The sequence below is a fragment of the Molothrus aeneus genome, chromosome 8, assembly GCF_037042795.1.
Source record: "Molothrus aeneus isolate 106 chromosome 8, BPBGC_Maene_1.0, whole genome shotgun sequence".
Classification (NCBI taxonomy): Eukaryota; Metazoa; Chordata; class Aves; order Passeriformes; family Icteridae; genus Molothrus; species Molothrus aeneus.
The window spans coordinates 3,158,872-3,184,062 of NC_089653.1; the positions used below are offsets into that span (position 1 = coordinate 3,158,872).

Genomic DNA, 25,191 nt, shown 5'->3' on the forward strand with positions numbered 1-25,191 from the left:
GGCTGCCCAGAGGTGCAGAGGGAAGGACAGGGAGGGGATGGAGAGGTTGTGGTGCCCCTGGCAAGGTGACAGCGAGCACCAGCAGGGCACCTTTGCTTCAGACCTGTTCTGCTGGGGTGTTCCCAGAAGGGCCTTCCTCCCATTAGCCCCTCATCCTCTGGCTGAGCCTTATTCTCACCCTAGGATGCCACCTGGCAGCATTATCCTGGCATTGGAAGGAGCCCTGTGGGCACCATCCCCATCAGGTGGGCAGGAAGACTCTGGGCTGCCTTTGTTCCAGGCGGAGACACTGCCTTGGGTGCCCTTCCTGCTGGCAGGGGTGGGAATCTGCCAGCTGCTGGCCCCAGAGCCTTGGTGTGGATTTGGTATGGGTCTCTTTTCCTCCCCACTGGAGGAAGTGGTGGAAGTACTTTTGGTACATCAAAGTGCTGGAAGCTTTGGGTGGGAATTTCCCCCTTTTCCCCCTTCTCTCAGAGGCAAGAGTGGGAATTTCTCCCCTTTCCCTTTTTTTCCCCTGCTCTCAGAGGCCAAGGGTCAGGTCCCTGCCATTCCCCCTCTGTGGTGAGTCAGCCCTGCCAGCACAGGGCACACCCACAGCCCAGGTTTTGGGGTGGTTTTGCTGCATTTTGGGTCATTCCCAGCCCGGAGCAATGGGAGACACTCTTGAATTTCAGGGTGTGCTGGTCCCTGCCCACTCACCAAAGGTGTGGGTGGTTTGAGCTGCCCATTAGCTCGTTAGCCCAAGCTTTTAATTGGAGCAGCTGCCAAAGGCAGGGAGGCATCAAAGGCAGGCAGGTGCTCCAGGAACATCCTCCTCTGGCAGGTAGGGAGCCAAGGAGACCCCTCTTCCCCCATCATTGTTTTTGGTAGGAAAAACATGAGGGTTTAGCACTATGCTGGGATTTAATCCCTCATTTGCATTATTGCTGCTGATGCCCCCAAAAATCTCCCTTTCCACTGCTGGCACCTGGGATCCCTGGGCTGATGCTGGTGCCACAAATAGCCCAACACTTCCCAGGTCCCAAAATATCCCTCTGCATTACCCCTGCCATGGGAGACATTTGATCCAGCCTCACTGGAAGCTTCTGCACCTTCCAGGGAGCTGCCAAACCCCAAGGACCTTGAGACTCCCCCAAATTTCTCAGGGAAAGGCCATTTTGCTATAAATAAAAGCAAAGTTTCACCTTCATAACTGGGGCTGTGACTGGGTGGTGCCACACAGAAGGTTTTGCTGGGCACCCCCAGGACAGAGGCTGTGCTGGCTTTTGGGAGTTTTGCTGGGGTTTTCTTTTGGTTTTCTTGGTGTGATAATTTAAAAAATTGGATGTGGAGCCCTTTACCTTCCCTGAGAGTGGCTGGTGGGGGTGACAAGCAGGGGTCACGCTGCTGCTGGCAGCACAGGAGCAGGGCCACCCTTTTAGGAGCTGGCTATTTAAAACTCCCCATGTTTCTGGAGCTGTGAATACACGGCCAGAGCCAGGGGCAGGGCTGGCAGCACCACCAATCTCCTGCTGTGCCCTCCCCGGGATCAGCGCTGCCTCCAGCCCGGGCTGCCCAGGGAACTCGCGCTTTGGAGCTCCCTTTCCACCCCTCTCCGTGTCCCCGGGGGGGGTTGGTGCTGGATGATCCCACAGGGGATGCCCCTCACGTGAAGGGGGCATGCTCTAGCATGTGATCCTTTGAGAAATGCTCCAAACCCCAAAATTTTAGGGGAAATCCTCCCCTCTTTGCACACGTGTGTGTAAAGGTGCATTTCCAGCTATGCGAGCCTGGCACTGCTCATTGCCCTGACTGCTGCGAGGTGATATTTACACCAACACTCCAGTTATGGGTCATTCATATCAAAAACAAGGATTTTATAGTGAAAATTCTCATCAAAAAGTCAGTGTTTGTCTGTCCACAGTGATACAGTTTGTCCACAGGGGTATTAAAAAAAAAAACAAACAAAACTCAAACAAGACAGGGCTGAGCCAGGACGAGCTCACATGTGAATGGAAATGGCTTTTCAGGCTGGTTTTATCCCCCGCCCTGCACCTTCCACGGTCTGCTCGTTTGCCAAGCAGCTTAATTACCCTTGAGTGAAAGCCTCTTCCCCGAGGCCTCTAATTGCAGGTTTGGGTAATTGGCCTCAGTGTTGCAGTGTGTTTGGGGCTGGGCCGTGCTCCCCCCGGCAGGTGTGACCCTCCTCCTCCTCAGTCCCAGTTTTTGAGCCCGTTCTCCTGGGTTTCTGCCCCAGGAGGAGCAGCAGCCCCGCGCTGGGTGTTGGGGGCTCCTGGCTGGGCTTGAGCAGCTCGGGGTCCTGACTCAGCCCCCTGAGTCACAGCCCCATGAGCAGTGGGGGCAGTGGGATTCCCCACCATTCCCAAAACATCCAGCTCCCAACCGCAGGGCTGCCCTGCCAGGGAAAGGCTTCCCGAGGGTGCCGGCTGGGAATTTCAATCCACCGGTTGCATCATCCCTCCCCCAGCAGAGGTGACAACAGGGAGACAGACGGCAGCTTATCAATCAAGACAAGTTTTATTAGAAAAGTAAAAAAAAACACCCGACACGATTGCATAGGAATTCTCGCACTTGAACATCAAGTGTATGAGTGTAAACTGTAACCAACGGAGTGCCCCCAGCGTGTCGGGGCCAGGGTCCTGCCCTCCGGCCCCTCTCCCGATCAAAGACAATTCCAGCCGGGCTCGGCCTTTGATCCAGACCCCCTCCCCCGAGACCCCATTGATTACAATCCTGGTTTACAAAAAAAACCCCCATGATTGATCAGGCATCGGGAGACCGGCACCCCTCCAGCAGCCCCGCTGCCGCCTCCGGGAGCGCCGGGATCACCCCGCAATCACCGACGGCGTGGAGCGACCTCCGCCCGGCATGTCCCGGCTGCTCCACGCCAGGGATGTCCCGGTTCGGGCAGGGCCATGGGGGACCTCGGCCTGCCCCAGCTACTTCCACCTACAGCCCTACTCCAGCCTAACCTAAACTACAGCGGCTGCAGGAGCCGCCACGCTCTGCCCGGCTCTTCCGAAGCACTTGGGAAGTGGCTCCTCCGGCGCGGCCCATCAGCACTCCTCGATCAGCAGCTGCTCGGAGCTGTACAGCTTCTTCTTCATCACCCTGAAGCCCGTGCTCAGCTTCAGCGGCGCGAAGGCCGGCCCCGAGGCGAAGAGTCCCTGAATCTTGGGCCAGAGGCGGGAGTCCAGCCGGAGCACCAGGGTGAGCTGGAAGGTGGGCACCACGCCGGGGTCGGCGGCGATGTGCCCCACGTCGTGGCAGGCCTTGCCGTGCTCCACGCACAGGTCCAGGAGGGCCCCGCGCAGCCCGCAGGGTTCGCTGCACGCCAGGCGCAGCAGCTCCGCCCGCACCTGCGCCTGCAGCTGGGCCGGCATCAGGAGCCGCCAGCAGCGCTTGGAGCCCAGCGGGGCCCGGCCCAGCGCGGCCCGCACCTCGTCCAGCAGGCTGGCGCACAGCAGCTCGTCCTCGGGGTCGTGCAGCAGCTCCAGGTCCATGTCCGGCAGGGAGACGCCCTCGGCATACTCGGCATCTGCGGAAGGTATAAGGCGGGTCAGCGCCGGGGGTGCGAGACACCGATGGTAGGGGTTCAGGGGTGTAGCAGGGGTGCGCCGGTGGCCCTGGGACACACCGGGGGCTTGGTACAGCACCTCCACCCCTCCGCCCAGGGACCCTCATCCATCCATCCATCCATCCTCCAGCCCCTGAGGGACCCGCACTCACCTCCCTCCGAGCCGGAGGCGCTGCCCAGAGACTCGCAGTCGGAGGTCTCCAGGCGGCCCCGCTCGCCGCCCGCCAGCCGCTCCCACAGCCCGGGCATGGCTCCGGACACGGCACCACCCAGTCGGGCCCGGCTCCGCCGCCGCTCTGCCCACACCGCCCGCACCCCACCTTTATATAGCCGCGGCGCGCCGGGACACGCCCCCCTCCCGCGCCCGCCAATGGGAGCGCGGGGCACGTCCGCGGCGTCTCTCCTGCCCGGTGACAGCGGGGAGGCCACGCCCCCTCCATGGGCCACGCCCCCTGGCGGCCGGCGCGGCCCCGGGCGCTGCAAACGGGAGCCGCGGTTGCATCAGGGCCGGCCCGGGATACCGGGGCTGCCCCGCACCCACCCCGGCCCCGCCGCACAGCACCCCCGGACACCCCCCGGCCCGCACAGCACCCCGGGGCCAGCCCATCGCTCGGGCACACCATCACGTCCCGGTGGGGAGGGGGACACCCGCCGTGTCACCGCGGTCCCCGACCCTCCGTGAGCCGGGAAGCCGATGAGGGTTCCCCCATGGGTTACTGGGGTTTGATCCGCCCCGTCTGCCAGGAGGTGTTCGCGCGGTGGCACCGGCGGGTGCTGCTGCCCTGGCACGGGATGGAGCCCTGCAGCCAACCCCACCGGGAGCCCACCGGGGTCCCGGGGTCCCGTTAGCTGGCCTTGTCCCGCTTTCCTAAGGCAGGAACGGATGGTGGAGTGAAACCTGTTGGAGACCAAGGGGTGCGGGGGTAGGGCACTGCCAGGCTGGGATGGGGTTCTGCTACTGAGCAGGGCACTGGCCAGGCTGTGGAAACCCCATCTGCCATCCCTGGTGTCCCCTAAATGTGGGATGGGGTTCACTCAGTGCCAGGCTGTGGAAACCCCATCTGCCATCCCTGGTGTCCCCTAAATTTGGGATGGGGTTCTGCTAAGTGCCAGGCTGTGGGTACCCCATCTGCCATCCCTGGTGTCCCCTAAATTTGGGATGGGGTTCTGCCCAGTGCCTTGCTGTGGGTAACCCCCATCTGCTTTCCCTGAGGTGTCCTAAATGTGGGATGGGGTTCACTCAGTGCCAGGCTGTGGTCACCCCATTTGCCATCCCTGGTGTCCCCTAAATTAGGGATGGGGTTCACTCAGTGCCAGGCTCTGGCACCCCCACCTGCCTTCCCCGGTGTCCCCTAAATGTGGGATGGGGTTCACTCAGTGCCAGGCTGTGGGTAACCCCATCTGCCATCCCTGGTGTCCCCTAAATCTGGGATGGGGTTCACTCAGTGCCAGGCTGTGGGTAACCCCATCTGCCATCCCTGGTGTCCCCTAAATGTGGGCTGGGGTTCACTCAGTGCCAGGCTCTGGCACCCGCACCTGCCCTCCCTGGGGTCTCCCAGATCCCGCCCGGGACACGGCCGAGCCCCCGGTGTGGCGGTGTCCCCCGCGGCCGTGCCGGTCCCCACGTACGTGACCTTTCCCAAGGCAGCCTCTGCGGAGCGAAGGAGCGCAGTGGGAGATAAAGGGCTTTGTTTGTCCTCCCGCTGCGCTGCCTGTGGCTTTATCGGAGGGGCTGAGCACGCTCCGAAGCCACCCCGGGCTCTATCTTGGCTGCTGTCCTTCCCGAGCCCGCAGGGATAAGAGCCCGGCGATAAACACGGAGCGGGGCACACGGGGCACGGGTCCCCCACCCACTGCCACCCAAAGCGGGCACAAAGGGCTCTGGGCACCCCCACCGGCAGCTGCAGCTGCTTTTCAGGGGTCACAGCTTGAATCCATCTGCGTTTTGGGCGTGGAAGGCTGAGCTGGGGGAGTGGGTAGCATCCCAGGGAGCAGAGGAGAGGTGTGGGGAGTTGGGAACAAGTCCTGGCTTGCACCCACAGCTTGCAGAGATACTCCTTCGGTTTTTGGGACAAAAAAATGAACAATACCCCAGCCCCCAGCTGTTAAAAATACACCCCAATATTTGCACACTCAGCGGGACGGTGCTTGGGATCCTGTTTTTCACAAAATGCATCCCGTGGGTTATTTCTTCCCACAACCACCAAGTCATTGGTACGAATGTTGGCTGGGTGAGGCTGAAAATAGATGAGGATCTGCTGGTTTGGGGGGTCAAAACAGGGGGGAAGCAGCAAATAAACAAAAAAAGAGGTAAAGGACCACAGGGAAGGCGCCCTGCTAAAAATAAGCTGGAATTCTAGAGCCAAGCATAAATATTTTTCTTTCTTTGCCATAACATCTCCTGGTAGGCAGCAGAGCAACAGCTCTGGTGCGATGGCAAGTTTTAAAGGGAAATGTAATTTTTGATCCCTGCAATAAAATAATCCAGCTGGGAGGGGAGGGGAGGCAATGTGGGGCTGGCAGCTCCTTCTGCTTCCCAAAAGAAGCTGAGATCCAGGCCACTCCTCTGCAGCGGGGCCTCTAGGAATGGTTTTGGGCTGGAAAGCAAAGTTTTAGCGTTGGTAATCCCTGCACTTCCCCTCCCCTGGTGCTGCTGCTGGCAGTGAACCCGGGGTGGTTTCTGTGGAGGAGCAGCGTGTCTTTCCCCCTGACCTGCTGTCCTTTCTGTGAGAGCAGAGATTGAGGCTTTCTGGACACTCTGTTCCCAGCCAGCTGTGCCTGCCCCCTGTGTCTGGGCTGAGATTGACTCCATCGTTCTGATTTCCAGCCCGGCTTTGCAAAGGGTTAAGCAGGAGCCGGGGGAGCGGCTGGCACTGGGGAGGGTCCTTGGCTGGGCCCCTGCCCCGATGTGCTGAGCTCAGCGCTTTTGCAGGCCGCAGGGGGAGGGGGCTGGGAAGGAGGAGGAGGAGGAAGAGGAGGAGGAGGAAGGGAGGAGATGTACTGAGGGGCTCAGCGAGTGCTCTGGCTCACGTCGGCTGCAAACTGTGCCCCTGTACGGTGGGGAGCAAATTCCTGCCCCATGGGCTACTGCTATGGAGGAGTACCCGGCTTCGTGTTTTTTCCCCAAAAAGTCACTTTTAGGTAAATTTACACCCTGTTTTGTCACATTGGGCTGGCACACGCACATCACCGGGATCCTTTGTGTCCAAGCCACAGAGGGGCTGAGACCATGGCTTTTTCTGTGCCTGGTGGGGTGGGTGTCCCTCACAGCGCGTCCCTGCTGGTGGCTGGGGGTGACAGGCACAGAGGGTGACCCTGCATCCCCCGAGCCCGTGGCCAGCTCCGGCAGGTGAGCTTTGGCTGCGTGGGACGCGTGGCAGGTCCCGGCGTGCCGCTGGCCGGGCAGGCCTGTGCCACAGCCAAACCTTGCGGGCCCGTCTCTCGCCCTGGGACAAGCAGCTGCAGGAGCCGGGCGGGGGAGCAGGGAACGTGCATCCATGAGGGTGGTGGCAGCCGGGATGCCGAGTTGAGAGCTGGGTTGAGTGCCGGGTCGGCACCGTGTCGTTGGCAGGGTGTGGGCCACGAAACTCCTCTCGCCTTGGGTGCTTCTGGGGGAGAAGATGGCAGAGGGTGTTTCTGGGGGTGCTGCCCCACACTGCTGCATCCTGGATGCTGGGAGAGGCCCTCCCTGCGGGCGGCCTGCCCGGGCAGCCAGGCGAGCGCGTGCCTTGGCCCCGTGGCCGGCGCTGGGGCCCTGGCCAGCGGCGAGAGGAGCCGGGGAGGGGAGGTGTGAGCGGGGCCTGTGCCGGTACATAACGTTCTGCTGCGAGCACCCACAGGAAAACCAACAGCAGCTCTGAACGAGGCTCTTTGTTCGGCTCTTTTTTTATTTTCCCTCCCCTCCCCGCATCAAGTTTTTCTGGCAGCTGCCGGGCTCCCTCCTCCCTGCAGCCCCCCGAGCTCCCGGGACCCCGGGCCAGGGGGACGTGGGGCTTCCACCCTCCAAGGAGAAATATCCACGGCTGGCGCAGCCCCACCGATCTGCAAAGCAGGAAACAGGCTGGTTTGGGAGTTTCCAGCTGCCAGGGAAAACCTGGGTTTGGAGGAGGGGGAGTGTGGAAGGCTTTGCCCGTACGGATCCCTCCAGTTCTCCCTGCCTTACATAAAGTGTTTACTGAGAGGTAGGAGGGAACGGCCAACAACATGTTTTTGCATTCGTAGTACTGTACAGGGTGAACTTTTCACTTCCTCTCAATGGCTCTCACACATGTGTCTATTTTGGTGCTGGGCACACATACAAACACACCATGTACAGCACGGAGCTGGGGACGTTCCCTGCTCTGTCCCAGCACAAGAAACTGCTGCAAAACAAGCAATGGGAGGAGGGTGAGGGGGAGAAATCTCAGCCCCGCCGTGTTCAGGATCTGGATGGGGAAGTCTGGGCAGTGCTTGGGCACTGCATCCCCTGGGCAGAGCTGCAGGCACGGAGCCCCTGGCATCCCAGGAGGGCTGGCAGGGTGGAAAAGTTTCCCAAGTTGAGCAGTGAAAAGGAAAAGCTCTTTCTGTGCCTGATTGTGGTGGGTCAGCGAGCAGGGGTTACCGGGTGTGACCGAGGGAGTTTGGGGGATCTGCTGCTCCATTCCCAAACCCCACAATGGTATGGGGTGAGGATTTTTGGCAGGTTTGGCCAAGGTAGATGTAGGTGGCTGGAGTGAGCAGGATTAAAAATAGATGCCACCGAGCAAACAAAAAAGTGGAGGGCTGAAGCACTCCCTTCTTTCCCGAGCAAGCCCATCTGGGATGGAGTTTGAATCCCGCCTGCCGTCACGTTTGGAGCCGCTGACTGTGCAGGAGGCCCCCGCAGAGCAGGGCCTGGCAGCTCTCCAAGGCTGGGGAGGAGGTTTTCCGGGCTGGGGCCGTGGCTGGGGTGGCCAGCGTGGGACAGTCTCAGCTGAGCTCAGCCCTACGTGAGAACGCCCCTATGCCGCTCCCGCAGCCGCGGTGAATTTCCACGGGGCTGGAATTGCGGCTTCGCCCGCGGCTCAGGCAGCGTGGGGCTCTGGATTGCCCACAGCTGGCTCTGGCACTGCAACTGATTTATGCACAGCAACACACACAGAAGGTGGCTCTATGCTTTTCCCCCTCAGTTTTCGCTAATTGCTGGTGATCTGAAATGGGAATGGATCCCAGTTAATCTGTTTCAATGCAGATGTGGCTGGGCTGAAATAGTGAGTAAAAAATACAATCATCTCGTAAGTGAGATGTTGAAAATGGAAAAATGAGGCATCTGGAGCAGTAAATCAAATAATTGTTTGCATACGGTGCTGCTCCTACCCCCTGCTGGCCAGCAGAGCCATGGGGCGAAGGCTCTCATCCATGGAAAATCAACATGTTGAAATGGTTACGCCAGAACATGGAAATCCAGTTCCCTCCAAGAACAGAAGTGAAGTACAACTGAAAAACAAGATGATTAAAATGGTTGGTTTTAAACCAGGGTCTTCTCCTCTGGCTGAGTTAAACCAGGATTCAAATCTGACTTAAATCAAGCCACTTTTGAGCATGGTTTGGTTCTTCTCACACTGAACTTCAGTCTCGATCATGACAGTCAATCTGCCTCTGAGCTTTACTAAACCTCCTTAACTCCCAAACAGCTGATTGTTTCCCTCATCGGACCAGATAAAGAGTTTCAAAGACAGAGTTATTTTATTGTCACAGAGAAATCTAATACAGAACAAAGAGGACAAAGTTTCAGGGTACTAAAAGACCGAGCAGTGTCCTGCCAGCGCTACCAGAGAAACGGTGATGAAGAGGGAACAGCTTGGGCAATGGCCGAGGCACTGCTGCAGGAGGTGACACTGCTGCAGGAGGTGACACTGCCGGCCCCCCACCCAGCGCTGGGACAGTTTGTGTCCATGCCCCAGGAGGACAGCAGGGGCTGAGGAGTGCTTCTGGGATTTGCTCCAGAGGGTTTCCCCGCTCACCCAGCGCTCCGGCTGCGCTCCAGCGGGAACCCGGGCCCCCCCCACACTGTCCGTGTGCCCCCTCTGATTATCCAGGGGCTGTACAGCTGATCCTGCCTTCTAAGTTACAGAAACCAAGCCCTGCCAGCCTGTAAGGACCTACAGAATCTCGTCATTTCCGTTTATTGGCAGCTTTACCGGGGATCCCCACTCAAAAAAACCCAAAGCCCCATCCTGCCGATGCAGCTGTCAGCATCTGATAGATGGGGGGTGTTTTGAAGCCGGGCCAGGGAACGTTTTTCTTCTGCTCCCTGACAGCAGCGCTCCAGACACGCTCAGCCTGAGGAGGGAGTGAATCCCAGGAGCTGCTCTATTGGCTTGTACCTCCACTCATCTGCCTCCAGCTCTTCCACCAGACCGGCAAGTTTTTCCATCCTTGCAACTTGTTGATCTGCGAGGAGTTCAAAGGTAACTGTGGTTTGCAATGGCAGTGCAATTAAACCTTTCAATTAGATGCAAATTCCCAGCTGTCAGTGGGGAGCAGGGCAGAATAAAACCCACAGAGCCCATTTGAATTGAAACCCACTCTGTGCAAACAGCGAGGAGAAAGCAGGGACAGGCTTTTCTGCCCCAGTGTGTGTTTACCCATCCCTGCCCGTGCCATGTACATTCAAGTCCCAACAGGGAAACATCAGGCCCATTAGTGTATGGGGGTGAAAACAGGATGAAGCTCATTTCATGAAGCATAAATATTTATAGTGCAGAAGAACAGAGAAATTCAGAGAGGGCTTGGTCAGCCCACGGTAGAGCTGGGTGCAGCAGGAGGAACTGTGCTTTTGATGAAGGTCCTTGGAGGAGGACCTGGATGAGTGTGGCAGAGAGGAGCCACAGAGCTGCTGAGGAGAGGAAGGTCCCCAGACAACATCTTCCTCTCAGGTTTATTTACAACCAGTTGGGCACACAGGGTCCATTTGCAGTTAGATGTGCTGCAGTGGTGCAGAGATGGGAACATCCCTTCTCCCAGCTCTGCTGAGGTCTAACAGTGCTGGAAGCTCTCTGCAGCCTCTTGGAGAGACAGCCCAGGGCTAGCAAGAGGCGTAACATAAACTGCGTGTGATTTATGCTGACTGCAGCAGTGGGTGCTTTAAGAGGGACTCTTCTCACTCCACCTCCTGCACCCTTTTGGGAACTGTCAAACAAAGAAGCCAAAAAATGATGACCTCGATCTTTTTTTTTTAAGCCCTCCACCTTTCTCACAGGGAGAAAACAGGGAGGTGCTCCACAGTTCCAAAGGCTGGTGTCTATTGGGGTGCCAGACTGTGTAGCAGCCCCTGGTATCTACAGACACAGCAGAGCTCTGGAAACAATGGCTCTGGAGTTCAGCTTTGCTTTCTGATGCAGAAATACAGGATCACGGCCTTGCAGGCTGCTGCACACCCCCACAGCCGGAGGAGGACAGGAAACCTCTCCACTCAGAGACAACAGGTGGAAGTACCAGTCTGGCTGACAAGAGGTGGGGACCAGAGAGGATGTGACCCTTGAGCAGCAGACAGGATCTGCTGCTGGGCTCTGTGAGAACCGAAGCTGTGCCACAGCCCAGCCCATGGCTGGGTCACAGGCACCTGGGCGAGGGCAAAGGGCCTGGCAGGGAAGCAGAGGTTCAAACAGGACGTCAGGCTGTTCCCTGGGGAGGCAGGGAGTGTACTCAGCCCTGTCACGCCACACCACGCCACGCGTGGCCGCCTCCCCAGTGACTCTGGAAACCTCACCTGACCCTGCCGGGGCCACGAGGGCTCAGCAGAGAAACAAAGGTGGAATGAAGCGTCCCTCTGCCCCAGGCCAGAGAGACAGTCAGCGCTGGGCCGAGATCAGAGCGTGGGCGTTTCCTGCCCAGAACCTCCTCCTCCTCCCGCCTCACCTTGTGCTGCCACACAGCCAGGGAAAAACAAGCTTCGGGAGGCACAGCCCGTTCCCACCCCGCCTCTGTGGGCTCCCAGCGCTTTGCATAGGGCTTGCAAAAGGACTCAGTGGTGGCCTGACTGAGCGTTCACTCTGCTTTCTTGTGGCTGACAGCCCAGAGCAGGGCGAGCTTTGCCCCCGGAGCCCTCCCCGAGCCACACGCGGCCGGCGCTTACCGTGCTTCACTTGCTTCAGTGTGGATGCAACCTGAAAGCTGAACACAGACTCACAGAGGAACCTCTCAGAGCCGTCTGTAAACAGAAAAAGGAGATGGCTGAACCCCAGAGTTTGAGGCTGAGCAGCCTTCAGTGCCCCTACCTCCTATGTTTGAGGTGTGGGTCCACCCCTGCCTCATTCCAACATTTTCCCCTGTGCTTTCCCCTGTGGCCCTGCACAGGGCTTTGGCTGCTTCCTGAAGCTGCCTGGGAAGACATCCCAGGTGAATTCTGTTACATCCCCTCTGACAAGCAATTTTAGTCCATCTTAAATAGAAGTTAAGCTAAGGAGAAGCCAGGTAATGTTATGGCAGTCTCTGATTCCCTCAGGGCTCAGACGCTCGTGTCCTTAGAATCCTTTAGGATTTCCCACGAGCTCAGACCATAACCCTACACAGAGTTTCAAATAATGTGTATCTTGCCATCCAAGTCAGTAATTGATCATGCAAGTGACTCAGAAATAAAACAATCTGGGAAACATAGCTAATTGTGTACCAAGCACTGACATAGTTTATACTGCCTCCTTCTAAAAAACCCCAAAATACCTACGGGTTTATTTAGAAACAAGCGAGATAGCCAAAGCAGCAATAAAAATCAGTCAGTCAGTGGGAATTTTTGAACAGGAAACTGCAGCTTCTCCAGTGGCAGCTGCCTGATGAAAGAATGAGTGTATCACCTTTGGTGTCAGAAATTCAAAAGCCAACTTAGAGCTTCCTGCAACAGGGACAGTGTTTGGTTGCTGCTGCCACCCAGAGCAGGTGAACTGCTATGATCCTGGTAAAGAGGTCAGCCCAAAGCACAATCCATTTAAAGCTCTGTGCCACAACAATGTGGAGAGCAGTTCAAAGACAAAACTCTGGAAAAATCTAATCCAAAGCTGAACCTCAGGGAAGAGCTGGAGTTTCACTGTGCTCAGAGCTTCCTCTTACAAGTGCTGCACCAAATACATCGTGGAGACATCAGAAAGAACTTTTTAATGGAAAAACATTGGAAGGGGCTGTCCAGATAGGTGGTGGAGTCACTGTCCCTGGAGGTGTGCAAGGAACAACTGGACGTGGCACTCAGTGCTCTGGTGCTGTTGACAAGGTGGGGATTGGTCACAGGCTGGACTCAATGGTCTTGGAGGCCTTTTCCAACCTAAATGTTGGATTCTCTCCTCCACCTCCCTGTCTGTCCTGCTGAGTGGCTCTCAGGAGGAACAGCTGCCTGTCTATTTGGTAACACGAAGTGCTTCATTACTTTAATTTGTTTTGAGGGCTTGTTAAGTTCTGTGAGCAAACCTTTAGTCATAATTACTTCAATAGCCTGGCATATGGGCTCTAATGTGTAATAAAAACAACCCTACAACGGCACAGCCATCAGCTCCCAGCTGCCCTAGGCTGCCGTAGGGACACTCCAGCTGTCCCACGGTGACAAGGGAAGTTCAAGGGGAGCAGACACTGGTTTAACCCTGTCACCTCGAGGACCTGCCCTTCCTCCCTCACCCACAGCTTGCTGGGCTTCTCCTTCCACGATCCCAATGAAGCTGGTGGAGGGGCTCGGGCACCCAGGTGCAAGCTGGCAGGGAGACAAGCTGCCTCCTGGACTAACCCAGTCAAATCCAACCCAAACCAAGAAAATTACTACTTCTGCCAAGAAAAATATTCCTGTCTCAGCTATCCCCGCAGCAACCCCTGCCCGACATCAAAGGATTAGCCAACAATGAGCAATTAACACCGTCATGTTCCCTTTCAGGTAGATGCTTCCTGGTCTGAAGTGTTGTCATGGAGATAAAAAGGAGGTGAGAGCCAGAAAAATCACTTCTTCATGGACTGGTGGGAAAGCCGGGACCAACCAAACCCCGGTGCTTCCTTTCTATCTCCAGCTTTTGCCAGCGGGGTGGGAAGTTCAGCAGCTGAAGGAGGAGAGGGAAAGGAGAAGGGCAGCAGCAATCACCTTCCAGCATCTCCCCAGCTCCTTTGGGGTAAGTGAAGAGGGCTTTCCGGGGCGGCGCCAGGTCCGACACGCTGAACCCCGAGCCCGTCACGGAGCTGCCGCTGACTCCGCCGGCCGAGGAGGATGAGGAGGAGGCTGCCATGGCACCCCGGGCCAGCCTGCCAGGCCAAAGAGCAGGAGTTAGGAAGGAGTTCCCCGAGGAGGGATGAAGGCAGTGAGGGGCAGGATGAAGCCGCCCCCACTGCCCTGTGTGTGTGTGGGAGAGCTGCCTGTGCCCGCTGTGGGGACGGGCACAGAGCTGTCACACCCCAAAACTGAAGGCAACCCCCGCCCCAACCCCTCGGAATTCCCCTGGGAATTCATCCAGAGCGTGCACAAGAGTAACGAGGTGCAGCTTGCTGGCCTGAATTCACCGGCCTTCAGCTGCCCTGGCACTTGTCCCGCTGCCCAGGGCCATAAAAGGCGGGGTTTCTTTCCTTTTCTTCCTCCTCGTTTCCAGGAGCACAAACACAGAAGCGCTGCTGCCTCATAAAACCTGGAAGGCTGCAGGACTGCCAGTTCCAGCAGCACATCCTGCAGGGAGCTGTGCTGTGCCTAACCCGCAGCAGCTGCTTTCTGCATCGCTCCAGACGTGCTTTTGCCTTTAAAACATTGTATTTGACTTAAACTGGCAGTGCCTGAGGGTCCATCTGCCTGTGCAGCACAATTCCGGCTGCCTCTCACACGCTCTCTTCTCAGACTTGTTTTTAAGAGGTACTGGGTTTGTCACAACCTGGGAATTAAAACTCCTCATGTCCCTCTCTGATAGTACAAAAGGTGTCACTTGGCCCTTATCAGTGACAGCACTTGCTGCTCCTCCAAATACTTATAAGCACTTCCAAATTATCCTGCCCATTTAATTCACTTCTGTTATCGTATTTAGTACACCGCTGCAGGCTCTGTAGGGTACACAGACAGTGCCCTTGGAAAGCACTCGAGGGTTTTGTGGAGAAAATGGGGTTTTAAGACTTTAAAGCTCATCCCATTCCACCCCCTGCCATGGGCAGGGACACCTTCCACTATCCCAGGGTTCTCCAAGCCCTGTCCAGCCTGGCCCTGGGCACTGCCAGGGATGAGACAGCCACAGCTGCTCTGGGCAACTTGTGCCAGGGGTTCACAGGAATAATTCCTTCCCAATATTCCACCTACATTCCCACTCTGTCAGTGGGAAGCCGTTCCCTTTGTCCAGTTCCTCCATCCCTTGTAAGTTAAGTTTCCCAAGAGTGCTCAAGGTTACTGTGTGCAACACAAAAAACAGCAGCTCACAGGAGCATGGGGGCTTAGGGACCGTGACGAAAAACGCCTGCATAAAGCAAACTTTTATTTTTGCCACGCTACACCCAGCAACACCTCCCTCAGCAAACCCTCGGGCTCAGCTCCCTGCTCGCAAGGGAGGTGCGACGATCGTTTGCGCTGAAACGATGCCAGCCGGGGCTCGCAGACCCGACAGATTCCTAAGTGTGGCTGCAGGGGGTTTATTTTAAACAAACACAGAAGAGAGGAGGCGGCAGGTCAGGGCGATGCCTGGACCTGTTACAGGAACCTCCAGCCAACGCCTCAGGCGCCTCAGGAGCCGCCATCTTGGGGGGGCGGGGATCCCTGCGCTCCCGCCCCTGCAAGACCACGCCCCAACGGTCATGGCCACGCCCCCACACTGACCACGCCTCCTCCCCGCCCTCCCACCAATGGCCCCTCCGAGCTGCTTCCCGGTGAGTGCGGGGCCCATGCGCCGCCGCAGCCTCCGCCCTCCCCGCGCGCTCATGCCGTCGCCCTTCACCTTCCGGGCCGCCGCCGCCTCCCGGCGCTCCCCGGTCCCGTTGCCGAACCCTCTCTCCTTCACCCAGGAGCCCGGACGGCGGCTGGGTGCGGGCGGCGCGCGTGGCCGCGTGCGCTGTGCATGATGGGGCGGGGCGCGCGCCACTTCCGGCGGGACGCGGGGCGGGAGGGGGGAGCGGGGACAAAATGGCGGTAGCGGCGGCGACGAAGGGAATGGGGACGCTTCGCTGCTCCCGCCGCCTTCCCGCTGGGGTGTCAGAGTAAAGCCGAGGGGTTCTGCTGCTGCAGTAACCGCGGGGCCCCGGGAATTTGCGCGGTGTGGGCCCTGCCGCCCTCCCCGGCTGGCCCGGAGTCGGTTCCTGCGGAGCCTCTCTGGATGCCGCCGTGTGGAGCAGCCCCAGCTGCCCTCTGCCTCCTGCTGTCGCTGCTCGCTTTGCAGAAGTCCTTGTGTCAAAAAACTGTGACATTTAAGTATTAAAAACACCCCCCCCCCCGAAAAAAGCCTGCAAGCAAAAGCCCCAGCGACTGATTTTTCACGGCTTTTCCTGTCATTGTACACAGTTGGCCTCTGCTCTTCTTCCCTTGAGCCACAGGAATTATTACTTTTATTGAAGTGTAATGGTTTTTATTGTCCTGTAAGTTCAGATGATTGTGAGTCATGTCAAAAGGTGGGGCTCGAACTGAGGGGAGAAGTATTAAGATTAACATTCTCAGCCTGATGTCACTCTCTGTGATAAATGCTAGCTGCTTCTGAGGCAGGCTCTTATTTTTTTTCTGTTCTGTTGCAGTGGATGGGTAAACCTTCTGACAAAGGTGAATTTTTTTGGTGGAAACTTTATTTTCTGAGTAACAGATTCTGGTTTAAAATTGAGATCCGATATTAAATTAACCATGCCAGTGAATATAGAAATTAAATGCTGGAGATGTGAAGTCTCTGACAGAACACTGCTGGCTCTTTGTTTTAACACCATTAAATGTTCTCCACTCTAAACATTTTTAACTCGGTGCTAGCTAAAGCCCAAAGAAACTGAAATGTCACATTGCCTGAGGTTACAGTGACTTTTAGCTGAAACCTGTGAGTTTTAGAGTTACATAGCTTACACTGCTTAAATTTCCTGTTTCCATTTGATTGTGCTTTATGTACTTGTGACTTCTCATCAAATCGCTCTGTGATTGAGACATGTAAGGTTTGAGGAGGTGTTGCCTTTCTGAAGAGTCTACACAGAGGAGCTTTTAGCTCAAGGAGGGGAGGCTGAGATTGAATATTAGAAAGAAATTGTTCTCCTGTGAGGGTGGCAAGGCTCACAGAAGCTGTGGCTGCCCCATCAGAGCAACCTGGGATAGTGGAAGGTGCCCATGGCAGGGCATTGGAATGAGCTGAGCTTTAAGGTCCCTGCCAACCCAGCGTGCAAGGAAACACTGAAAGGAGCTTTTCCTTGGCCTGGGTTGGCACAGCTGTCTGTGTTGTTGCAGTAGGAGGAGGAGGAGCAGGATGGATGTGCTGCGGCCCCCCCTGATAAAGATCGGGGGCCGAGTGTACCGCAAAAACCTCATCCAGGAGCAGCCCTTCCCACACGAGGAGGAGGAGGAATTCTGTGCAGGTAAGGAGTGATGCTCAGGGCTGTAAGCATCAGCACTGGGGACCTAGGGAGCTCTCAGAGTCACCTCTGATGCCTTTGTGGGCACAGAGACCTGCCCATGTGGTGGATTGAGGTGTTCAAGGGGGAGAGGAAGGCTTTGTGTTGGTCCCTGATGATCCTGCTGCCCAAAGTGGAAGCAGTCCCAGTTATCCCAAGTGGGTTGGCTGACTGTGCTGCTGACTGTTCAGTTTTCCTGCTGACTGAGGAGGAACTCCAGGAAAAGGGAAAACCAGATGAGCTGTGTAGATCTGTTTTTCCCAGGTTTCCTTGTTTCCCTTACCATCTTTATTTGCAGACATGGCAGCTGCTTGCTAAAGACCCTCTGCCCTTGCAATGTTTGTGCCTTTAAAACTGGCCTTTTGGGGACGAAATTCTTCCTCTCCTGGTGTGTTCTTTTGTCTTTCTGCCTGTATCTTTGCTGTAGTTGTGTGTGAGTTGTCGTGGGCTCAGAAAATCTCAAGTGTTATTTTTCAGATGGGGATATGGCAGTTGTGTCCTGTTTCTCCTCCCACCTTGCCTTCCAGTGGATTGCACTAAGCTTTAACCAGGTGCTTTCCATTCAAATTCATCCCTGCTTGTGTTGGAAAGGGAACAGGAAGCATGGATTCTTCCAGGGTGTTCTGTTTGATCTGAGAACAACCCAACAGCCTGCGGACGAAAGGTGCATCTGTTTCTAAATCACTGGCTTGAACCCTCAGAACAAAACTACCCTCACCTTTCATCTGTCTTCTTCTGCAGCCTTAAATTTCTGAATTGGCTGCCAGAAGAGACCATTCCCACTGTGTGGGAATTGCTCAAACTCCAGCTGAGAAAAAACCTGGCCTGTAAGTACCTGCTTCCTGCGCCTCCCTCCCAGCTGGCCGGATTTAGAAGCTGTCATTACTGGTAGTGAGGTGATAAATACAAAGCAGTTACCCACAGCAGAGAGAAGCCCATTCCTTCCTTCATTTCACCTTGAGAGAAGGCTGGTAGGAGACTGTTGTCCTCCATAAAGCACTGCCAGAGTTGACAGACGTGGTTTTCCTGGCAGGCCCCGGTGAGTGTGCGGACGAGCCCTGCGATGCCTTCGTGGTGGAGGAGACCGAGCGAGGCTTCCAGTGCCGGCTCGAGGTTCCCAGCCCCTTGTACAAGTGAGCCTGTGGTTTGTTGCATTTGCAGCCAGCTGGGGGAAGAAGTTGAGCTCAGAATATTTATTTTTGGAGGTTTGGATCTCTGGGATGTGCTCGGGGTTGGAGCGCTGGGGAAGGGGAAATTGGCACCGCCTTGAAGTGCGGTTGGGCCTCGCTTGACTCCTCACCGGCCCCGTGGGAGGGACAGCAGGTGGTGCTTGCTGGCTGGCAGGAGAGGCTTTGAACATCTCTTCCCTTGAACATAAAAGCATCAAGGAGGCTGGGAGGAGGAAGGGGAGGAAGAGCTGGAGCGAGCAGCCTGGCAGGGGGAAGTTTGTGGGAGCTTTCAGAGGAGGAACACATGACTGGAATTGGCTATTGACTCCAGTCCCTTGCTTACTGGGGAACCTGTAGTGTTCAAAGTTTTATCTAGTTATTTTTGACAGTTTTATTAGTTAGATAGTTTTGCTGAAATACAGAGAAGGAAAAGTGGTCCATTGTGTATTTGGATGCTGGCAAATTACTATCTTGAGCAAAGCAAAAAGCAGAAAAAGAGCCCTTATTTCTTCCTCAGCTGGGATAATGGGAAAAGAGATAACCCAGCTGATGGAGAGGCTGTGGTGGGCAGAGCTGTTGTGGCCCTACCAACTTATTTTAACTTAAACCAGTTGTGAGCCATAGCTCAACATTGTCCCAGGCTGGACATGTGTGAGTCCTGGGGATCAGCTCTGTGCCTTCATGTGGAGCTGGGTGTGTGCATCCCTCCAGCACAGAGGCTCCAGCTCTGGACACATGTGGTGGAGAATGGCCCAGTGTCACTGTGTGAGGGAAACTCTTGCACTTACTGCCTCCAGGTACATCATTGGGAAGAAAGGGGAAACCAAGAAGAGGCTAGAAACAGAGACTCGAACCTCCATCAGCATTCCCAAACCTGGAGTGGAAGGAGAAATTGGTGAGTAGGATACACAAAATGGATGTGCTTCTTTCTGCTATTGCACAAGCAAAATTTAAGCCGGGAGGGGGTACTGGAGGTGTTTTCCCTTTAATTCCTCTTTCTTACAAAGCCCTGACTCACTTTTTGGCCCTGGGAAAGTCACTTCACTTTTCTCCTGAGCTTATTTTTATTGTCTATAAATCCTTATTAAACAGTGTCAGGTTTGGGTTTTTTTTTTTAAAGTCACTTCTAGGCCTTAAATAGCATGAGAACTTGGGTCCTGAATGTGTTGTAATTTTTTTTTTTTTTTTTTTTTTTTTAGTTTTGCTTATAAAATAGTATTCCATCAATAAGAAACTGAAATAAGCATTCAGAGAAATGCTTGTTTGTTTGTGTGCAAAATAAACATCTGCACATGCTTTAATATGAGAAGGGCTGGGATGACATTCTGACATTCGTGACTTTCTGGTGCTGGCACTAGAGCCCAGCAGTGAGAGCAGAGCTTCTTGTACCATATGTTCCCTCTCATCACTTCCAGGGATTTAAAAAGAAAGGAGACCTTGCTCATCAGGGCTGACCCTTGTGGGTTCTGCCAGAGTGGGTATTTGGAGGGTTCCTTAGGGCATGCTCCAGAGATTTCTGGCACAGGGATGTTTGTGACAGAGCTATCCAGAGCTTTCCAGAGCAGGAAGTGCTGGGAGGATCCCACTGTGACGCTGCACAGGAACACGGTGGTGCTTCTCAAGGAGTGGATCTTGACTTCTTCCCAAGAACTCTGAAGAACTGTTAGGAAGGTTGAGAGATGTTGAAAACATGGAATAATAGGAAGCCAAGGAAATTTTGCTCCTTGCTGTTCTTTCCTTTTGAGCTCAAGTGTTCTCTGTTTGGTGCCTTGAAGTGCATGCACAAATAACAGAGAGAGTGTTGATCCTTGATAGATTTCCATGGCATTTTCACTCTGACTGCCTATCTGAAGACTTGAAATAATGCTCTAGAAGTCTGAAGGGTCCCTGAATTGGTGGGCTCTCAGTGTTTTTTGGGCCCTCAGAGCAAGAGGGATGCTTCTGATGGCATCACCCTGTCTTTGCTGCACAAAGCACAGCCGCGTCAGGCATTTTAAGTCAAGCTGGGAGTCTGGCAGGTTTTTCAGTACATGGTTGGGGGTTTTGCTTCCTGCTGCTTCCTTGGGAGGCTGGGACTAACAGCAGAGAGCTTCAGGGAAGCAGAGAGGCTGTTGATGCTGTGTTTGCCTGCAGTGATCACGGGGCAGCAGCGGAGCGGGGTCATCTCTGCGCGGACGCGGCTCGAGGTGCTCCTGGACAGCTTCCGCAGGAGACAGCCCTTCACACACTTCCTGTCCCTGCCCCTCAACCAGCCTGCCATCCAGCAGAACTTCCTGCACTTCAAGGAGGAGGTGCTGCACAAGTGCTCAAAGGTAGGGATCCACATGAGGATTAGTGTGCTGTTGCATTTATTGGCATTTTCCTTGAAAATTTTCCTTCCTGTTCTGTTTCCTAGGAATGCATTTTTAATAGGCCTTTTACTTAAGTTAGTGGGTCTCCTAGTGAATTTGTTGAGTGCTGTTTTGAAATTTTCTGAAAAGTGGAATGGTTTACTTAGATATCCTCCCATCTAGAAAAATCTCTACTAACAATTCACTACGTTTCAAAAGAGGGTTGGGGTTTTTGTTTTTAATAGGAAAGTCAGTAAATAATATAGTGGACCTGTCTACATTTTGTATGATTTTTACATAACCATGAAATTAGGTAAGAAGTTACAAATTTGCTGCTGCTTCTGTTTTACTTTCCTTTTGGCTCCTGCCAGTGCAGGAAGATGGGTGTCATTGCCAGAGCTGAGTGAGAATGACTTGGTAGCACATGCTGTCCTGCAAATCTCATCACTTCCCTTCTTCCCCAGGAGACTTTGTGCTGACAGCACTCCTACTTGCCTTCAGATCTTGTGTTGGGAGGAGCAGGAAATAGTTAGGCATAGGGAAATGAGGAAGAAAATGAAAGGAAAGCTCTGCATTGCCTGGTTTATTTTAGTGTGCTTCTGGGCTGACAGAAGTGGTGTGTCAGTGCACAGGGCTGGGCTGAGGAGAGGGAATGGTGTTATTAAATTGCCATGTCCTCTGTGTCTGCTGCAGGACATCTCTAGGCAGGAGAGGTCTCTCTGTGGCTGCTGCAGGTTGCATTGCAGGCACACTGCAGGGCTCTGTGGGCCGATACTCTTCACTTTCATCTCCATCACTTCTTCTGGTGCCTTGCTAAAGGGAAAATACAATCTTGCAGATAACACAGCTTAAGAAATTTAGTTTCCTGTGTCTTCATGCCATGGGTGTGAATTATCTGACATCTGGGGAGATATGAGTTCTTGCTCAAGTTCTCATGGTCACTTGCACGTCAGTTGTTTCATCTCCAAGAGCAGAAATGAGCTGTCTTTGCAGTCTTGTCTTTCCTGGCAGTCAGGATTTAAGCCCCTGTTCTCCTCCCAGCCACTTAATTCCTTGACACCTTAGGAGCTTTCTATCACCTGACATTAAATACAGCTGAAATTGGCCAGCAGTTCCAGGGATTAGCCAGTGCCATGCCAGGAGAACCTTTCCCTCAGGCTTGGAGGATGATCTCTCCTCATTAGCCAGCAGCACTACCTTTATTAAAGCTCACCTTGATTAAAGGAATGCCCTGCAGGCAGGGGGATGGAAACATTAGCCTGGGAAGGTGTAGGCTGGACAGAGAGTTGGGACCTGGGGCTGGCATCAGTGATAGCCTGGCTCCCTCTGTTGGTTTCTGCTTCCAGTCCTTGTGTGGGACACACCAGGGTGCAGTGAGAGTGGCAGCTCTTTGAGGGGCTGGTGGCATTCACAGGGCTCTGTAGGGACACACCAGGGTGCAGTGAGAGTGGCAGCTCTTTGAGGGGCTGGTGGCATTCACAGGGCTCTGTAGGGACACACCAGGGTGCAGTGAGAGTGGCAGCTCTTTGAGGGGCTGGTGGCATTCACAGGGCTCTGTAGGGGCTGCTTGTGCCATTGGCTCTGGAATGAGGCTGCTGATTTCAGCATGGGCTTTCTCTTGCCCTTTATTTCCTTCTGCCTGGGCTTATGGCTGCTGCAGTCCTTTCACCTGGCCTTCCTGGAGATCTGGCACTGCTCTGCCTGAAGGCTTGGCATCCTGGACTCTGTGCATTTGATCCTCCTCCTCCTCCTCCAGCTGTCTGCCAGCAGGTCCTGTGGATCTCTGTGGTCCCTCCCTATGGCCTTGCCTGCTGCAGTAACCTCAGTCTATCCCATACCACCTGCTGGCTTCTGGCTGCTCTGGTGTTAGGGATGAGTCTTCCAAGGACCTTTCTAAGTCCTTTCAGTTTCTAAGATGTGTGTTTCATCCACCTTTGCAGGCAATGCTGTTGTTTGTGCTCTCCTGCAGTGTTTTTAGTCCTGCAGCACAGCAGGCTCACCCAGGACCAGCCCTTCTCCCTGCAGAACACTCGTTTTTCCTGCCTCCTTGGTGGGTTGCATATCTGCAGCCCTCCTCCACTGGTGATCCTACTTGCTCTCCAAACCCCTCCTGATCTTGTCTGTCACATTGTGTCTCTTGTTTACTCTTAAATGTCAGCTTGCATCTCTGGGGGGAGGGGGGTTGTCTGCCATCTCCTAAAAACATGTTCAGACTTTGTGCATTCCTCAAGTGCTGTCAGTCACATTTGGAAGGAGCTGCCTGCAAACCTTCACATGCTCCTTGTCTCAGAAAACTGCAGCAATCCAGCCTTGGTCAGAGAAGTGCTGAGACCAAGTACTGGCCATGTACATCTTTCCTCCTCCTGCCTGTCCTTCTGTCTGTCCCGCAGTTTTTGTTGTGTGTCTGGACAGCTCCAAGTCCCATAAGGGCCTGATATGTTCCTGGCACTGCTTACATCAGCTCTAGAGTTTCAATTTTCAGTTTGAAATGTAGAACTCAGTCAGTAACAGGTATTCAGGGGGTTGCATATGCTTAGCCTAGGAATATATAGGGCTTTATTTTTCTGCCCTTCCTTCTCCTGGTATTAGCAAAAGGGTTTCTAGATATATTTATTGCTTCCTGTTAGTTGGGGAGTGCAGTGCAGCCCCGTGCCTCTCTCAATCACTCCTCCAGCCAGTAATGCCACTCTAATACCACTTTATCTCACAGCAGGGTCTGCTAGAAAGCACATCAGTAATGAAAAACAGTAATTCAGAACTGTGCCTCACAGAGCAATAAAAGAGCTTATAGATTTGTCCAAAGCAATGGGATTTCTCAGAATACTTGAGGAAATCTGAATGGGTTTCAGTGACAGAAGTGGGGTGTTTCTCTACCTGGTGCAAAACATCACAGAATGAGGTGAACTTCAGCCTTTGAATGAGGGATAATAATGGCAAGGAAGGAAAAGGAGCAGGTGTGTGTGTGTGTGTATGTTGTGTGTGTGAGAATCTCTTCTGGCCATTGAGCATTTGTGAGGGACTCTCTTTCTCTCTGAAGCAGTTACCATGACAACCATTCATTTATATTTTATAGCATTTTGTTGGTAGGTATATGCTTTCTAAGTTTTTTTTTTGTGTGTGTGTCTTTAAATGTTTTTATAAGATAAACCTTGTGCTGAAATACAGAACACTTGAGGTGTTGTTCATGCTGTACAGGTCAGGGTTGGCAGTGAAATGAAGCAGGGCTGAGGGGAGGTTCTTTTAGGTTAATTTAATCTAAGTATGGGGAGGTGGCTCACCTGGACAAGCTCATCACTGATGTGGTGCAGTGGGAGGTCTGGACAGCTGGATGACCTTTGAAGTCTCCTCTCTCTCACAATCATGTAGGTGTGAGAGTGAGGAGAGCTGAGATGTCTGTTTGAGCATGCAGGTGGAAAAGGGAAGAGACTTTGCAGAAACATTGCTGTGAAAAATCACAGTTGGGTCTTTGAGAGCTGTGCAGCGTTTGCAGACTGAACAGGCTGCAGCTGTAGCAGGGAAAAGAAACATGATTGCTGTCATATATGGCAACCTGTAAATACCAAACATTGCTAATGAGGTGTTTTATCTCAGAGTGGAAGGGACAGAAAGTGGGAGGGGTTTTGGAGCCTGTAGCTCTTCAGTCAATCCTGTGCAAATACTGTTTTCCTGGCTCACTCCTTTGTTTGTGCATCAGGGTGGCACAGGGCACATAGCTGGCATGCAGCATCCTGCTCTTAAGGAAAAAAATCCTGAAAAACATAAATCTGTCTGCAAACATTGGGATCTCCTAAAACAGTAGAGAGGGCAGGGCCAGGGTGGAAGAGCTAAGGAGCTTGATCCCTGGGCTGAAGTGTGTTGGAATTTAGGGTTTCCCTACTACAGGGTCTTACATTTGGAGGGACAACGTGCTTGGGCTTTGCAAGGGGTTGGAGATCCCAGATAAAACCCTTTCTGTATTCCTTCTAAAGAAGGAGAGCAGAGATAGAAGTCTTTGGTAGCAGGAGGGTGAAAAAATGACTGAGTGGAAATGAGTTGAGCTTTTTTGACCATGACAGGGCAGTGTTAGGGAGAGGCATAAGCTAAAAAGGACAGTCATGACATATGGATAGTGCATAAAGGGATTATTCTTCCTGCCTTTCAATACATCCTAAAGAGCCCAGGTTTGAACAGTAAATTTTTGTAGAGACAATAGGGCAGGTTCCCCTGAGGTGACTCAGTGATTGCTGATCACACATCATGATCTGGGATTGGAGTAATTGAGTTCCAGCCTTTTTGCATCCTGGTGAGCAGCATCCAGCCAGGAAGGGCTGCTCAGACACCCCCAGGAACGTTGGCTGCTCCAGGGAGAGCCAGCTCTGACGCAGCATCTATTTTATGTGTGGGAGAAGTGGGATCTGCTGGCCTGTGAAAGAGTAGGGAGTGTAAGTAGGGTTTTGAGGAGCTGCCTGAAATACTAGGGAGTAAAGCAGGAGGATTATGTAGGTCTGGGCCTGCTTGCTGTGCACTGCTCTTCCCTGCTGAGCTCCCCAGCAGCAGTAGTGTGGCTCGTGGAGGTGACGTGCCATCATTTGTCAGCTCAGCCCACACTCAGGTG

General features: G+C 54.2%; 3 protein-coding genes across 5 annotated transcripts in view; 1 reads left to right on the forward strand and 2 right to left on the reverse strand.

The window, feature by feature from the left end:
• Positions 1–2,498: 2,498 nt before the first annotated feature.
• DDIT4 (DNA damage inducible transcript 4) lies at positions 2,499–3,860 on the reverse strand. The gene is made up of 2 exons (XM_066554643.1): positions 3,730–3,860; positions 2,499–3,538 (listed from the first exon to the last, which is right to left on the reverse strand). Exons 1-2 carry the CDS (start codon positions 3,824–3,826, stop codon positions 3,057–3,059), a joined length of 579 nt encoding a protein of 192 aa, XP_066410740.1. The 5' UTR covers positions 3,827–3,860; the 3' UTR covers positions 2,499–3,056.
• Positions 3,861–9,261: 5,401 nt separating this feature from the next.
• Positions 9,262–15,576, reverse strand: ANAPC16 (anaphase promoting complex subunit 16). The gene is made up of 4 exons (XM_066554474.1): positions 15,463–15,576; positions 13,647–13,804; positions 11,673–11,747; positions 9,262–9,988 (listed from the first exon to the last, which is right to left on the reverse strand). Exons 2-4 carry the CDS (start codon positions 13,786–13,788, stop codon positions 9,873–9,875), a joined length of 333 nt encoding a protein of 110 aa, XP_066410571.1. The 5' UTR covers positions 13,789–13,804; positions 15,463–15,576; the 3' UTR covers positions 9,262–9,872.
• ASCC1 (activating signal cointegrator 1 complex subunit 1) overlaps positions 15,351–25,191 on the forward strand; it is a 34,944-nt gene continuing 25,103 nt past the window's right edge. The window contains exons 1-5 of one of the 3 annotated variants that reach the window (XM_066554471.1): positions 15,351–15,394; positions 16,935–17,062; positions 18,132–18,231; positions 19,065–19,162; positions 20,401–20,579. In XM_066554471.1, coding sequence (XP_066410568.1) covers positions 16,954–17,062; positions 18,132–18,231; positions 19,065–19,162; positions 20,401–20,579 — 486 coding nt within the window. In that variant the 5' untranslated portion in view covers positions 15,351–15,394; positions 16,935–16,953. Of the gene's footprint in view, positions 15,395–15,466; positions 15,549–16,073; positions 16,097–16,934; positions 17,063–18,131; positions 18,232–19,064; positions 19,163–20,400; positions 20,580–25,191 lie in introns of those variants that run through there. The other 2 variants (XM_066554472.1, XM_066554473.1) reach the window with 2 other exon arrangements.